Source organism: Erithacus rubecula (assembly GCF_903797595.1).
Source record: "Erithacus rubecula genome assembly, chromosome: 4".
NCBI classification, from domain to species: domain Eukaryota; kingdom Metazoa; phylum Chordata; class Aves; order Passeriformes; family Muscicapidae; genus Erithacus; species Erithacus rubecula.
Genome location: NC_136686.1, coordinates 34,026,988 through 34,044,155, shown reverse-complemented (window position 1 = coordinate 34,044,155; position 17,168 = coordinate 34,026,988). Strand labels below are relative to the sequence as shown.

The 17,168-nt window shown below is 41.2% G+C and overlaps 1 protein-coding gene across 2 annotated transcripts in view; it reads right to left on the bottom strand.

The window, feature by feature from the left end:
- MYH9 (myosin heavy chain 9) overlaps positions 1-17,168 on the bottom strand; it is a 69,606-nt gene that overhangs the window by 16,034 nt on the left and 36,404 nt on the right. For both annotated transcript variants that reach the window (XM_079305267.1, XM_079305268.1), the window contains exons 6-20: positions 16,918-17,010; positions 16,171-16,234; positions 15,551-15,649; positions 14,536-14,679; positions 11,536-11,631; positions 10,339-10,457; positions 9,116-9,268; positions 7,776-7,949; positions 6,821-6,994; positions 6,160-6,274; positions 3,615-3,808; positions 3,159-3,280; positions 2,744-2,813; positions 1,632-1,792; positions 818-926 (exon numbers count right to left, since the gene is read on the bottom strand). In XM_079305267.1, the coding sequence (XP_079161393.1) occupies positions 818-926; positions 1,632-1,792; positions 2,744-2,813; positions 3,159-3,280; positions 3,615-3,808; positions 6,160-6,274; positions 6,821-6,994; positions 7,776-7,949; positions 9,116-9,268; positions 10,339-10,457; positions 11,536-11,631; positions 14,536-14,679; positions 15,551-15,649; positions 16,171-16,234; positions 16,918-17,010 (1,887 nt within the window). The remainder of the gene's footprint in view (positions 1-817; positions 927-1,631; positions 1,793-2,743; positions 2,814-3,158; positions 3,281-3,614; positions 3,809-6,159; positions 6,275-6,820; positions 6,995-7,775; positions 7,950-9,115; positions 9,269-10,338; positions 10,458-11,535; positions 11,632-14,535; positions 14,680-15,550; positions 15,650-16,170; positions 16,235-16,917; positions 17,011-17,168) is intronic.

The window sequence follows — 17,168 nt, the reverse complement described above, 5'->3', positions numbered from 1 at the left end:
GTGAACACTGGGGGAATCATACAGGACTACATATCACCTACTCTGCCAAAAGCACACTTTCTGCCAGACCATTTCTTCTCCTCCAGGATGGCATGCATCAGGAAAGGGTTTAGTAAATTCCAGACCCTCAAGTGTTAAGTAGTAATAGTGAGAGAATTAAAAGTTGCCATACAATGGGGAAATTCACAGGTAAGTCAATGTCATATAGGTGGACTTATGTAAGGCCTTCAGCAAGGTACCCCACAAGATCTTTCTAAACTGGAAAAAGAGGGATTTGATGGGTGGAGTGTTTGGTGATTGAGTAACTGGCTGGGTTGAATCCAGAGGGCAATTCAGCCCCTCTGCTCTGGTGATACCCCACCTGGAGTGTTGCATTCAGGTCTGGGGTCCTCAGCCCAGGAAAGATATGGACTTGTTGGAGTGGGTCCAGAGGGTCACAAAAATGATCAGAGGGCTGGAGCACCTCTGCTATGTGGACTGTTCAGCCTGGAGAAGAGAAGGCTCCAGGGAGACCTCAGAGCACCTGCCAGTACCAAAAGGGGGTTCACAAAATAGAACCTAAACTTGTTAGGAAGGCTTGTTGTGACAAAAGGGTAATGGTTTTAAGCTAATAAAGAATAGAGTCAGACTAGATACAAGGAAGAAGTTTTTTACAATGAGGATGGTGAAACACTAGAACAGGTTTTCCAGAGAGGTGGTGGATGGATGCCCAATCCCTGAAACCATTCAAGGTCAGGTTGGATGGGGCTCTGAGCACACTGATCTAGTTGAAGATGCCTTTGCTCATTGCAAGGGACTGCAAAGGGAGAGCTATTACCTTGGTGAACAACCTCCACCACTGCCAGTTGCGCAGTTTCAGATAGGCAGCACAGTTTCTCTGAAGCACTTTCATAGCTGTCAGCTGCTGCTGGCGCTTGGCAAAGGCTCTGAAAAGCAAATGGGGATAAGAAAAAGGAACCCAGAGCTGCACACAATTCACACCATCCAGCCCTTTGTTAGATACTTCTGTGGTTTTTACTTAGAAGGTTCTCTCCAGAAACCCCAGCAGTTTCCAGTGAACTTAATTTTAATTTTTTTTCTGCTCAGGTAAGAGTGGCTGTTTTTTCCTTAATCCAATTTCCTATTTTAACAAAACTTCCCTCGTGTCTCCTACTCTGAAAAGCTTTACTATCTTCATTTCCAAAAAGGGAGATCTGAAGCAGAGGTGTGTTTTCCCACCAAACTGACAGGTACTACTTTTGATCTTAGAACTGTACCAATTGCAGCCTTACCTGATAGCTTAAGAGAAACCCTACAGCTCCTGCATCAGTACTGTACTATGATTTTTCCATTTGCACATTCAGAGCACTTCTGACAAAAACCTGATCTGTTGCATAACATTTTTACAGAGAGGAACAGACTTTACTGCTCAGGTAGGTTCTGGGATACAGCACACAGACTCTTGCAGGTGCCAGAAGTCTGGCATTACAGGGATGAGAAAACCCTAAAAGAACATCAACTGTTACACACAAATAAATCAAGACCTTTCTGACAAAAAATAATTTATAGACATAATTATTTCCTTTTTTGAAGATAAACTTGAATGGGAGAAATACATGTTTATGAGGTATTTTAAAAATCAAGGTACTTACTTTCTGGCCAGGTAGCCTCTGCAACATGCTTGGAATCCAATAATGACATCTGTGATCTTCAGGTCTCTCTCTTCTTCAAGATGAGCAAGGACTCCAGCTCTGAAAAACACTTTACTCTGTCCAATTCTGTAAAGGTTGGAATCCAGCTCCAATGCTTTGATCTAAAAAGAGAGAGAGAGAGAGAATTCATGTCCTGCAAAGACTGTTTCGTGTGAAGCATCACAAAACATATTTGTGGCTTGTGGCTCTAAGACAGCCCTTCTCTACAATGAGCTACTCAGGCAAACCAAAGTTGCCAACTCCCAATAAACTCCCAATTAGAGAAGCCAGAGCTCAGCCAAGCACAGCATCAAATGGAGGTAATTAAAGATAGAAAATATGACAGAAAGTATCATTTAATATAGTATCATATCAAGTGCTCAGAATACAAGGATGCTGTGAGGAATGCATGTGTAGTCCTTAGTGCCCTCTTCCTTTTCTAACATATCTGTTGAGCCTTCCCATTTACTTTTTCCTCAGTCTTATCTTTGTCGAAAAAAAAAAAAAAACACCCCAGCCCAACCTTCTTTCCAAGGATTTGCTGCCAATGCTTATATTAGCTAAGCTAAGAAGAATCAGCTATACTCCTGTAAAACAGAAAAAAGGGAATCCCTTACAGTCAAGTTCAACTCAAGTCTAGTCATCAAGCTAGAGCCAAAGCTTTCCCTTTGAAGCAGGCAATTCTACAGAAACAAACTGGAGCCTTTGCTGAAAGCACTTGTCAGCAGCAGGCTATTACAAATAGTTTACTGAAGCTCATACTTTAAGCATGTGCTAAAGATAGCATTAAAGCTTTAAACATTTAGATTCTATGAATACTACTGGCATCTTAAAGTATGCATCTGTGGAAACAGAAAGGTCCTCTTTGCCTGGGATTACTGAATCTCATGCTAGACAAAAGCCTCCATCCATGAAGCCAAGAGGAAGCTCTCTGTACCCTTCTCTCAGACAAAACATTTGACTTTGGAATTTCGGTCTGTGAGTACAAGTTATATTTAGCATTCACAAGTCCAACTTTTAAACCACACCCATAAAGTTTATTCTATTCAAGTAGAGTTTCTGGTATGTTTTACCATCAGCACGCAAGCCTGTTTTCCGTCCATAAATCCTTTGGGAATTGCATTTGGAGTTAAGATTTCGTATCTGAAAACGAGAAAGCATTGGACTAGTCACACAAGTGTATTTGAAAACAATGAAAGGAATCAGTAGCATTCCTATGCCATTATGAGTTCAAAAAACACTGCACCTCTAGACAGCAGAGTATGAAGCAGCAGCCTTGAAAAGGGTCCTCTATGCCTCACCTTAACTACATCCTTACTGGAGAAACCAGAAATGCTTTTCAGAGGCTTTGTGCTTATACCAAATACCAAGGTAGATGTGTTGCCTTTGAAAATCTGACAATCTAGTTGCAATAAAAGACTTCAATTTCTGTACTTGTCTTAACTTTGCCAGGCCGAAGACTGCTTCAGATTCTTTCCTAGGGCTCACCTTTGTCTGAATTCCTGGAATACAACTCTGTTGGGGAAACCTTGACGGCAAATACGGATTCCCTCCAGCACTCCATTACAGCGAAGCTGGTCAAGGACCAAGTGGGGATCCAGTTTTCCAGCCTAGTGAGGAAAATTTATATTTTATGAATACTACCAAAGCTTTTACAAAAAGGCTTAACCCCCTGCCTCTCCCCCTCTCTTAGTAAAGCAACTTGTTTTCTCTTTTCCAGTTAGAAGCAATGGAAAGCTTTTATGTCACCTTAAGAACTGCAAAGATCAATCTCCAAAATTTTAGTAAGCATACAGTTATTTAGGATGACCTTAAAAAATACTCTGAGAAAACAGGGCCTCTTCCAGATCTCCTGTAAAACCTGACAAAAACCATCAACCCAGCCACACGCCCCAGGAGGCCCATGTAAGAACACATGGGCTGTGCTGTTACAGCTGTCCTTACCTTTTTCTCATGGTTGGGGATAATGCAACGGACGAAGTTGGGGTTGGTGTTCCTCAAGGTAGCCATCAGTTTGGCCAGCTGCTCTTTGTAGAGCTGTCCCACTGTCCGGAACATCCCCTTCCTGGTTTTAAAGGCCCCTGGCAATGCTGTGTCTGACATACCAGCTACCTGATCCAGCCCAACAATGCGGTCCACTAGAGAGAGCACAGGAAAGAGCATTAAAATTCTCCCACAAACAAAGGGAGCATTGGGACATACAAAGAACATCTGGGTAGAACAGGATAAATGAGAGGAGCTGCAGGATCCTTTTTGCTTCATCTCTACACAGATGTCGACTCCTGTACAAAATTTGTGCAGGGATAGGAGCAGGAAGGAAAAGAAAGCATCAGCTCACTACAGGAAGTTTGAGTGATGGAGTCAAACTTAATCCCAAACATGTTCTACTGATGCCCTGGATGGCAGCACCGGAAGAGCAATCTAGAAGTGAGTTTCAGACGCTTCTACTTGCTTGGCTTAGAATGAAAAACAACAAGAGTTCTAGCTGCTGGCCCAGCAGAATCAACTCTGATCCAGAAGGGGCCACAGATAGAAGCCCAGCTTCACTCTTGCATTACAGGCAGGACTGTCATAACTGATGATCAGAAAAGTTGTATCTACTTGTAAACTGAACAAGCACAGTAAGAGGCATGACAAAACCCAAACCTCAGGATACCACTGCCAGAGTTGCTTTGGAGTACAAGTACTCTGTGACACAGACATGAACAATAGCATCAGGAGAAAGTCAGAACTCCCCGCCCCAAGTTTCTCCATTATGCCACAGTGACACCCAAGCATTGATGAAACTATCACCTTGATGGATGGACACTGCAGATTTATTTTTTCCTCAACAGAAGTCAGCCAGATTTGGCAGTAGCAGGGGCAGGAAGAAAGAAAAGTTTTACTTTTTGCCCACTGCTTTTTTACGTGGAGATAAAAATTCACCCATCCAACAAAACCCAACTGTATCATAAATGCCCATACTCCAAAATATACTTTTATTAAGGGCTTCAAGCTACTCTTCACCACATTTAGTGGTTGGCTGACACCTACACTCAGACTCCCGATCTTCACTTCAGAAAATACACCAGCAAGTGTTCGACTGTCTTCTGATTACAAAAAAAAAAAAAAAAACCAAAAAAAAAAACCAGCTGCTAAGAGACACCCCAACAAAAGAATAAACTAGAAAGAATATTCTCATTTACAGCTAATATTAGCTGAAAACTGTTCACTTCTAGAGCAGTTGTTGGAATAGGGTCAAGGTTGTCTTATCAGAAAGAAAAGAAGGTTATGTTACTAGATGACATCACAGGGAAATCCACAGAAATATATCCCAGACTGTGGCTGTGCCAATCCTCTTAATCTTGAGCCCTGCAATCTACTTCAAGATAGTGAAAAGGACAGTCACTTGCAACAGAAGATCCAGCTAAGAACAATAAATGAAAACTGATAAGCTGTGGTCAGCTGATATTTCAAGCCCAAAAGTAGTCTCACACAGCAGAGGCCTTGTTAGGCACAACTTGCTGGTGCCACTTTTCACCCAGGACAAGTTCCTTTGCCAAACTTTCTTTTAAATGATCAGCTGCTGAAGTGAAATCCCAGTACTAAAACCAATGTTAAACTGGATTTCAGTTTCTATGCAGTCTCAGAAATCTTCCTGCTATATCTGCAAGAAATACAGCTGTGCTAGCTCTTCATTCAAACCATTGACAGGGATTTGTTCCTATCCGAGTTGTGCAAGAGCAACTTTTAGCACCTAAACGTGTCTGTATTTTTGTATCCACTTTCAAGGTGACTTTTACTTTTGTTTCAAAGTCCATGAGGAGCTACTAGCACAAAGCAGAGGAAATGAACAAGAAAAGACAGGCAGGTATGACAAAGGGACAAAGAGAAGTTAACGGAAGCATTTCTTGCATGGCTCTAGGATGCATCACACACATGACACGACAGCTGGGTTTCTCAGTCACCTGGTTCTAGATGAAGAATAGGAAAGTGTTGATAGAAATAGGCTCTCTGAACCTTCTGCATCTCTGCAACAGACAGAGACGTCAAAGAAAACCTACCACAGAAAGTGACAGTAACAGTAAGACTCAAAAGCAGATAAAACCCAGAGAAGATAGAGTAAAATACTGAACACTGCAGAAAGGGCACACTTAGTTGCAGGACTGAAAAACAGATTCCACCTCAGATCTTGAGTGTTGCAGCTATGCAAACTGCTGGCTCATAATGGAGCATTCATATTTTATCCCAGTATTCCTCATTTTGAGACAGAATTGCCATATATGCACCAAGCTTAACAGAAGTTGATGCAAATGGACCTTTCTCTTGAGTCGCAGTAAACTTTTAATGAAATACCATGATCTAAGCAAAGGAAGTTCCAGAAAATGCTCATCTTGGTGGCTTAGTCTTCAGGGAAAAAAAGCAAAAACAGCTCATTACAGGCTTTTGATGCTCAAGCTCTTTCAAACAAAAAAAGAGGAAACAAATGAAATGAAGTTTAATTACATACCATCTTTCCACAGCTCAGACACAAACTTGTCTGATGACTGGTGGAGAAGAGTAGCGATGTTATCATTCAGCGGATCCATGTTCTTCATCAGCCATTCATCTGCCTTGTAATCCACCTGAAGAAGATAAACACATCAAGAAGCTTGGGGGAGAATGATTTTCTGCAGCCCAAAATCCATCTGGCACAGTCTAGAAATTTATCACCAACGTCTGCACAACAACAGATTACCTAAACATTCTTGGATTTGCCATCTAAGTAAGCACACTTAGAAATTTCCAACCCTTACAAAAAGCTGCATGTTCTGTCAGTAAAGGGAATGGATTTACAATGCTAGTTTGTACCATCCAGAGTGTGACAAAAAAAAGGTGCAAGAGCATTTTCAGTGATGAAGTCTTGATGCAGGTTTCTAAGCAATACATCCACTCTCACCAAGTCACACAGAACACATTTAAATTGCTGTCAGTTCGATGTGTTATGAACCATAAATATAACTTGCAGGCAAATCTCTTTAGGCCCTATAAGCTCTTCTGCAATGGAACACTTTCATGAAATCTTCTGATGGTTTCTCACAGGCAACCATTTTGGTAAGTAGCCATTTCTGAGAAGCAGTGGTTCCGAATCAAGCATTCCAACCTTCACAATTTAGTTATTAGTTCTTTACCTTGCCAGCATAATGTATGATACAGAAGTCAGCTTTGTCTTTCAGCTGTTTTGGCTTCTGAAATTTGGGGTGGGTGCCTTGTTCTTGAACAACTTTTTCCACAAAGCTTTTGTCTGTTGCTTTTGGGAACCAGCACTCTTCATCCAGCAGGGCCAGTATACCAGGAGGCCCAGCCTTAGAGAAGGGAAACAAAACATCATTAACTACAGGACTACAACGGTAATTAACACCTTTAGATGGCTAGAGGAGGAAAAAAAAAAGAAAACCTAAGCCTGATCGACATCACATTCACATCTTGTGTGGTATCAGTTGAACTACTTCCATTGTAACACAAACTGTAAATAGTTCTTCAATATCCTCACCTGAATTCTGACCATTTTTATGAGAAAGTCTCTTCTGAGACATTTGTCTAGGTTTTTTTTTTTTTGGGAAAAGATTTTTTAACAGAAGAAATATTATTATACAATTCTCTAAATATATTCAGGGGTCTAAATGCAAAAGGCTATAGCGGAAAGTTTTACAAATTAGTCCTTACTATTGGAGCATCTACTATGAAATTTGTGAATTCTCAAGTTTCATTAGAGCAGAATGAAAGCAACAGAGTTCACAGCTTCTCATCACACCTGTAATTAAGAAAGTTCACGCTACTTATAGCAAGCTACACATACATCTAGCACCATGCAGACCTACACAAGTGAGGACAATAGAGTGAGAGGAATAAGTGGCCAATTAGATCCATTTTCAGGCAATATTTCCTACAGAACTGATACTAGCAGCCTTACATACTTTCAGACAAAGAAGAAACTGTTCACTCCTGCTTTTAATCACATCACAGTGTCAGTACAGGATTACAAAAACTAGAGGGTCCATTTCCAATCTAGGGGCAGAGATGATGTCCTCAATGACAAAAATCACTGTGGCCATTTCCTGCTCAACAGTGAAACCACAAACTTACCGGTTTCTCTATGAGGTCAATGCAGGGTTGCAGGTCCAGGCCAAAGTCAATGAAATTCCACTCAATGCCCTCCCTCTGGTACTCCTCTTGCTCCAGAATGAACATGGTGTGGTTAAAGAGCTGCTGCAACTTTTCATTTGTGTAGTTAATGCACAGCTGCTCAAAGGAGTTCAGCTAATGAAGAAAAAGGTAGAAAGGTTTGAGCAATCACTTGAGAAGACACACCTAGCATCCTCTTAGCACAAAAGATCTTATCTGTGGTTCAGGAATCTAAGCTAGAGTGGGGCAGACAGTCCATTGTCAATAACCCCTTTGGATATGAACTGCCTGTTCTGTCACGTGCCACTGCACACTGCTGCAATCCCTAGGGAAGTTCATACACATTGGTTCTCAGACTTTGCAAAAGAATGTTTAGCTGTAAACAGCAGAAGATTACTGCAGCTACTTAACCCACCAACAGAAAGGACTCTGGTTTTCTCACAAATGCAGAGCCAGCAAGTCCTCTTCATAGGAAGAAGCAGCAACAGAAGCCTGAAGATAAATTCCTAAAAGTGTGTGGACTAGAAAGTCCCTTTTTAATCCTTATAAAAAATCAGAGCAAGGAAAGTGAGGAAAATTTCTTTAAAATTCCCAGATTTCTTCAAACAGAAAGATAACATTAATAACCAACAGTGCATTTTTATGTTTGACCACACAAACCATAACGCAGCTTCTAAAGAAAGTGGAACTGTTCTAATTCCTCCATATTTAAAATTCCTAACTATGCTATTTCTTTCTTCTTTTCATGAGATTCAGCAATCACAAAGTCAAAGGTATACCAATAAAAGGGGAAAGAAACAAAAATACCTCCCAAAACTCAACCAACAAATGAAAAAAACTCCCAAAAAAAACCCCCACAAAAACAACTCCAACTTGTCTGTGTCTCAGAATAAGTTGGTCCAATTCATTTTCCAGCTATTCACAAGCTAGATCCACGTAACATAACACAGGAGCTGCCTTGCTGGGATAATGGCAGTTTTGATGGCAATCTGTGGCAGCTTCAGATTATAATGCAAACTACATCTTAAAATTATTTCACAGAATCCCATAACAGTTTGACCTCACAGTTCACTGTCATCTAAAGAAAGGGGGAATGGGAGCTCTTTCTCCCATCCCTCCTCAATTTTCCTTCAGCTCTTCCTTTCCTACACTTATCTTGCACGAGATTTGATGTCAATTCCCCTTTTATGAGCTTCACATCCTTTCCAAGAGTGTCATTTTCCAGTGGTAAAGCTATTTCCTTCTGTGGTCTTTGCTCCATATTAAACTGTGCTGAGTGCAAGGACCTGACATCTCCTTACCTCAAAAATCTCAAAGCCAGCAATGTCAAGGATTCCAATGAAGGATGCACCCTGTCTCTTGGTCTTATCCAAAGCCTTGTTGATGCGCATAACCAGCCACCGGAACATCCGCTCGTAAGTGGCTTTGGCCAGAGCTTCAATGGCAAAGTCAGCCTAAACAACAAACAGAAAAACATCAGAAGCTGCATCACAAAGGCACAGATTACACTGTTTCAGGATCTAGCAGCACAAAACTGTAGTGTGACATTTTTATCTTCACCAGGAAATCCACTGAACAAGACTTATTTCAGTTTATTCCAAATGAAAAGTCAATGGCACAGTGATATTCCATATACAAGAACAAAGAATTTGTCTCTAAATTAGTGTGTCAAAACCAAATTTCAGGATCCTGCCTGCTGGAGGAAACATAAGCTGGTATTAAAGAAAGAGAAACTATGCTCAGTCACTTCCAAAGACTGAAGTAACAGAGTATTTCATAGGCCCACGGAAATGAATTTAAATTCTTTTGTAACTTTGGATTTATGAAGGGCAATCCTTCCCTGCTACTACCCTACCTGTGCTTGACACAAATACTACATGTAGTAAGAAATTAAACATCACAAGAGACAGGCAGCATGGGAAGGACAACCTGTAACTTTTTCCAGACTTCAACCTCTTACCAACCCCTTACAGGTCACAGGGCCATGTTTCTTTATTCAGAAGATAATGGTGTGTTCATAAAGAAGCCAGGCAGTAAGCATAGGGGTTTGCTCCATTCAAGCAGGCCAGGAGCTCCTAGGTCAGGTTTCATTTACAGCACAACCAGTCAAGATGGTTAAAAATTTCCAATGAATTTCAAGGGTGAGCAGCAAATTCTTCCATCTTAGTAGCTGACCTACTCAAAAACAGTGTTTTCTGTATTGCAACAACTTGAAAATGGCACCCTTGCATACTACATTGAAACTACTAACTCCCCAGGGACAGCCAGTCACCAAAATTAGGGGACTTATATTCTCTCACTTTTTTTTTTTTTCTCCAGATGAGAAAAAGTGCTAAGGAACAGAGTGAGTTCTATCTTTATACAGATTACATGAACAAGCAATATATTATGGTAAAATATTCAAATGTACTTGCTATACATTGCAATCATAAAGATGGCTAGTAAATACTACATAAACCTCTTATAGCTGTGCAGCAGGAAGATGAGAGACCAAAGTACTCAACCATTTTTTGAGAATGCCTACCTGCTCTTTGGTCTGAGCTTTCTGGACATAATCTCTTCCAACTTTGATGCGAGGAGTCAGGATACCTCTAGTGAAATCCGTCACGTTGATACCCAAAAGGTGAGACACCTTCTGGGCAGCTAAAGATGGGAAGAGGAAACAAAAAGATTCATATTATTCTGTTTTCTCCACAGAAAACAAGAGAAAAAGAAAATAATTCCAACAATGACTTTAGAAAAGTCACGAAACAGCTTACAAAAAACATTCAATGAAGAACAGGTTGCTGAGACAAAATACCTTCCTAACAAAAAAACCCTCCAAAACAACAAACTCCAAAAAAACCCCCATATTACAGTTTACTGAGTTTCTCCAGAAGTCACTACAGTACATTTGAAGTAAGACCTCATACTACTAAATTACAACACAGAAGGTTTAGAAAGGTCATTGTCTGTAATCAATTTAAAAATACATCAGATAATGGATTTCTTAATCAAGCTAATTGTTCTGTCTTCATCTACTGATTAGTCTTCAACACAATGGTGTATTTCAGATTCAAGATCCAAAACCCAGTTTATTCTCCTCCTTAAAACTACATTTAGAGCATATTTTAAATAATAACAGCCAAAACCACTCCACTTAGTGATAAATTAGCAACACTTGCACTTCTGCAGCACATCATGAAGGTCTAAGAGATACGTCTTTGAAAAAATAGTCTTCTACCACGTGAAATGTGGCACTATTTGCACATTCAGCAATGGGCAGTGCAATTAAAATGTGTACACATTTATATACCCACCATAAAACTACCCACCACCTTACTCTTACAGTTACCAGACTACCTACAAAGGCAGTAAAACACATTCCTTATAATTTGATACTATAGGTTTGAAGGAGCAATTACTGCAGCTCATTTAAAGCACACACTCCACATATTCCAGTAGAGTAATCCTTTTCATCTGTTCATCACGTGTTCTTCCTGCCTAGCCCTGACACAAGAACAGTGCCACATTCCTGCCCGTGGGTGGCTGCAAACACACGCCTGGCAGAACACTGTGTATCTGTATGCAGCACGCCAGCTCCTCTGACAAATAATTCACCCTGTGGAAAAACAGGGCTCCGGCATTCCATACATACTGCAATACATTCTCCCACTTGCAATAACTTCCTGTAGGCTTTTTTGCTGCACTTTTCTTTGGTGTGTGGGAGGAGAGTGGTTACCTGTATTGTCTGGCATAGAGGCTTGGTCTGTATTGCGCTCCTTTTTGAAGACTATGTTGCCAAGTTGAAGAACTCCTGAGATAACCTTCAGCAGACCTTTTAAAACAGTAATAATAACAGCTTAGTATCAGACATCGCCAAAAGCCTTGATATGACCCAGTTATCTTTTCTAACATGGTTAAGAGGCCCATCTCAGCATCCAAAAAAATCTGTAATTTAGGGAAAAACACTACAGGTTACTCCTCTAAAGACTCCCATTCATTGCCTTGTCCTCCCTATGCAAGACTACGCAGTGTAGAAATTTACCCATTCTCAACATCTCTATGAACAGTGAGAGAGAGGACTGAGGGTAAAGTGCCACCTACAACATCTGTACTTTTTAATAAAACACTTTCTCTGCTTCAGAGTCAAAACTCATGCAAAGAATTCAATACTCAATTTTCCTCAACAGTTATTGTTGAACAATGAAAGAGACAGTTAATAGAAGAGACACCCCAATTACAGATTTTGTTTCTTTAAGCCAGTAACACTTTCATTCCCTGACCAAGGCCAGGCCCTTACAGACACACATTAAAATGTAGGGAAGGCAGCAGGATGTGGGCGAAAGTGTCTGTACCGTAACTATTACTAATTATGTGCTGAAGCACCCCACCCCATTGCTGATGATATATTCATACTCTTCAAATGATGCATATCCAAAAAAGCCAAACCATCAGCTGCCAAGACAGCGAAGATAGTGTCAATTCCATTTTCACCACGAATCAGACAAAGCTCATTGCATAATAGCTTCCAGTTGCCTTAAGCAAAGTAAACTGCCAGTCACTTGAAGGGGATCTTGTAACAAAGGTATTTTTTGTCCCTCAGTATCTACTTGTTTATGCTGATTTTGGCTGGGGTAGAATTAACTTTCTTCAGAGTAGCTACTATGGGGTTGTGTTCTGGATTTGTGTTGAAAGTGTTGATAATTCAGGGATGTTTTAGGCACTGCTGAGCAGTGCTTACACAGAGTCAAGACCCTTTCTGCCTCACCCCACCAGTGAGGAGGCTGGGGATGCACAAGAAGATGGGAAAGGATAGAGCCAGGACAGCTGATCCCAACTGACCCAAGGCTCATTTTGTAGCACATGGCATCATGCTCAGTATATAAAGCTGAGAGAAGAAGGAAGGGGAGGATGTTGGGAATGATGTTTGTCTTCCCAAGTCAGTGTGATAGAGCCCTGCTTTCCTGGGGATGGCTGAACACCTGCCTGCCCCAGGAAGAGGTGAATGAACTCCTCACCTTGCTTTGCTTCACTTGTATGTGCAGCTTTTGCTACACCTGTTAAACTGTCTTGATCCATGAGTTTTCTCACTTTTAGTATCTCAATTCTCTCTCCAATCCTACTGGGCAGGAGAGAACAGCCACGTAGAGCTTAGTTGCCAACTGGAGTTAAACCACAAAACGATTTGTTTTAAGAAAACATCCTTTTGACAAGAGAGTGAACAAAGGCTCCATGTATCCTACATCAGGAGTAACAGGACAGAAATATATTTGTGATTGTCCCACTCTGCTCTGCACTGGTGCAGAGCCTCACCTCAAGTCCTGGGTGCAGTTTTGGGTGCCACAATATCAGAAAGATAAAGCTACTAGGGAGTGTCCAAAGGATGGCTATGAAGATGATGATGGATCAAGAGGCAGCCATAGGAGGAGCAACGGAGGTCACTTTGTTGTTTGGCCTGGAGGAGACTGAGAGGAAATATCACAGCAGCCTACAGCTTCCTCACAAGGGCAAGTGGAAAGCCAGGCACCCAACTCTCTGGTGACCAATGACAGGATCCAAGGGAACAGCATAAAGCTGTGTCAGGGAGGGTTAGGCTGGATCTTGGGAAAAGGGCACTGGAACAGGCTCCTCAGCAAGTGTAAAATATTAATGCTATTTTTGCTGTAGTGCCTGGAAGCAATAACTCATCGACATGACAGCAAAGACACCCTAGAGCATACATCAAAAACAACTCAAAAAACTGGGTATAGCAGGACACCCTGACAATGAATTAGGCTACCATTTCTCTTATTTGGTTTAGGCAAATTTCTCTTCACCCCCATACAGAAGTTTCAGTCTCAGATGATGCAGGATATCAAGAAATGTATTAAACTGTCAAGAACAGCATGGATTTACAGCTGGAGTGTAAAGAGCAGAAGGCACAGGTAAATAAATGTTCCCTACAGCCACAAGAGCTGCAGCCTCCAGCAGAGGAGGTGGTGACCTCAAACCACAACAGATGCTTGCTTACTTTAGTGCAGAGAGTAACAGTCCTAGCTTTAGAAGACCACATATATTTCAAAAGTGAGACTTTGCAGAACACTGATTGCCAACCAGTGGGGCAGATATCAAGGAGAGAGCAGAGAGCTCTGGTGAATACGTATCACTGCACTTTGTGCTGGCTGTGAGCAATTCTATTTTCACTGCCATGCTACTGAGCTCCCAGCATCAGACAATATTAATTTCTGATCAGCAGTTCAGTGTTAAGCTGGAAAGAAAAGCACTATGACCAGCCCATTCTCAAAGGACTAATCCAGCAGTGGTTGGATCAGATACTTTAGAGCCACTGCTAAGAGATGAGAGGAGCACACAAGCTATGCATTGCATAAGAGAATGAGGGGATTCTTGTATCTTGGATGTGTTTTTCATAAATTGGATATACAAACCTCAGACTGGGAACAAAAACAGCAAGCAAAAGCATGCCTTCATTAGCTGCTTGTTCTAAAGTTAACTGCACAACCTGACACATGCTGGTGGATTCTGAGGTGGGTCACTTCAAGGCCACTAAATTTTGTTACTTGCATACTGTTCACTCGGGGCAGGGGGAGCAGGAATGGACACAACCAAAACAAAAACAACAAAATCCCTACACAGAAAGCTAACAAATAAATGCAAAACAAAAAAAGAACATCAGAACAAAAAAAAAAAAGATATCTCAAGACATGGCCTGTTCCCTCTTTTATTCCTTGTATATTCATACCTATCTGCTCTTCATCTGGGATGCCCATGATCTTCATGGCCTCCATGGTCTCCTGAAACATGTCTTTGTCCTGCTGACCCGGGATGGTAACGTGCCCATTGGAAAGGAAGCGGTATTTGTTGTAAGGCTCCAGCAGCAGATCATCTTAGGAAAGAATTGAGAAAGAAGTTGCTATGATTTTCTTTTGTTTTTTTCCAAACAGACAACAAGCTGTTGTCCACCAATATGAAATTTCTGACTTGCATTCACTACCAGCTCCTGGATGAATCTAGGATTAAACCCAGTTTTACTTCAGGCTGAACATTTAATGCGTTTTAGATAAACACGAGTTTTTCTGTGTTTTTTCTTGTTATTCCTTCCTCTGATTACTCCACCAAAGCACTCAACATTAGGTCCTTAATCTGTAAAAAGCAGGGATTAAGTTGAAGGCACATTTGCCTTTAATTTCAGACACCTCATTTATTTCAACTCCCATAAAAATTAATATATTAACTCTTGAAACAGTAGCAGTTATGAGAAAGTTCTCTCCTTGTGTCATTCCTGCAGATCCATTTGCAGCTCTTGCACAACACAGACACAGATTATCAGGCTGAGGTATTAAAACAAGGTGTGCTGGGATCCCAGACTGCTAGAGCTGCTTAGAGGCTTGCAGATTGACTCCACTCAGTTGCACACTGAATATATCACAGCAGGACCATTCCTGCACCAAAAAGGTTTACATCATGCAAGACTAGACTAAACATGGGACAGTGATTTAGATAAGGAAGGGCGTAGAGTCATTGCTGGCAGGGAGACAAGTGCAGGAAGGAACCAGAGAAGCAAGTTTTCAGGAACTGAGAAGTGCAGGGGGAGGGCAGATGGATTATGAGTGCATGAAAGAAGTGAAGGAGAGCTGACCATATCCAAAAAGCAGAGAAGAAGGAATGGTGAAGGAACAGGTTCTTGCCAACAAGTGTTCTGAGCCCTTTGCTGTTGTAGTTCTGGGATTCTCTCATCACAACACAACCATACTTACTCTTCAAATGCTCCCCTGCCCCAGAGAGCAGGTAGTAAAAGATGTGGAAGGTTCTCTCGTCTTTGGCCTGGCGAATTGCACGTGACTTCTCCAGCAGATCTTCAGAAAGTCAAGGCACATGACAGGACATACAAATCCCTTCCTATTCTGGTAGAAGAAAAAAACTACCTGATGTTCTCCTCATACCAACTGACAGGGGTACTGACTTAGCAATCATTATCAGTCAACAACCCATTGAGCTTCGGGTCTCAGTTCTGACAGTCTCTGAATGACAACTACGGTAAGAGACTTAACTGGTAAGAAACAAAAAAAATACTGGCCATCAATCCCTACCTGCCTTGGACAGAAGTAAGAATAACTCATGAAATTCCACACCTATTCATACTGCTGCAGTTCGTGTTTGCATTTCATCCCTTAATCTTAAAATTCTTTCATTCATTCAAAAGAGATCTGCACCGTGATCACAAAAGTTACTACTGAAAAAACAGGAGACTATAATAGCAGAAATTTAGAGTGCTTTAGATTGCTTTGTCAACCTAAGTCAGCTGTGAAGAGACTGCTAGGTACCACTCCTGACACCTTTGGAGCCTTGAACCTTGCAAGGGTTACAGAAAGGATACAGGTCTCAATGTTGGCTCCAACAATGTAGCCGTTGACATCAAAGTTGATTCTGATAAATTTGCCCTAAGAGGAAGACAATAGCATTAAAATTAGTATTCTTTGTGTTTAGTAACAACAGTAAACAGAGGTAAACCTTCTCTTTTTAATCCAGGAAAGGGAACTCCAAACAGGTCAGGCAGGTTTAGGAAAAGTATAAGGTCAGCCAATAGGCAATGTCTGCTGAACACAACAGCAACTGAACAAAAAAGACACCAAGCACCTCCAGACACTGTCATTGTAACAGCCTACAATTCACACTCACTGTGTTTCAACTTAGACTTCCCACAAACAGGATCCCTTCACTTTCACCTTACACTACCTTGACTGTTCCACCTCTTTTAGTGTTAGCTTCCATTTTCATTTTGCTCCAGCTCCCCCACCTGCCTCTCAGATGTTGTCCATTGCTCTCCAGAGCTAGCAAAATAAGGATGAGTGTTTGCTCTCTTGGATAAAACTGACTGCAATGATTACAACAAAAATCAGCATAGATTATCCTGGCATAGGGTCTGGTTTATTCATTATAGAGACCTAAAAGATGTATTGTGGATAATTCACTGAATGAAATTAATTTCCCAGATTAATTTAAATTATGTCAGTCAGTTACTCTATCCCTGACAGCAATTCACCCAGGAGCAGAACACTCTGGAAAGTGTAAAACACACTTCTGCTGCACTTTTTGAATACACTCATGACATAATAATACTCACAAATCTTGAGGAGTTGTCGTTCTTTACTGTCTTGGCATTTCCAAAGGCCTCCAGGATGGGATTAGCCTGGAGCAACTGTCTCTCCAGCTCTCCCTAGAGAGAAATCCAAAATTAATCAAGTAGGTAGTGGTTCACTGCATTAACCTTGGGTCAAACCAGCGCTGCAGTTTCAATTCACACTAGTTTGGCATCTGTTGCAGAGAAGCCATATTAAACCTTAGGAGATGATCACTTAAACCTTCAAAGGAGAC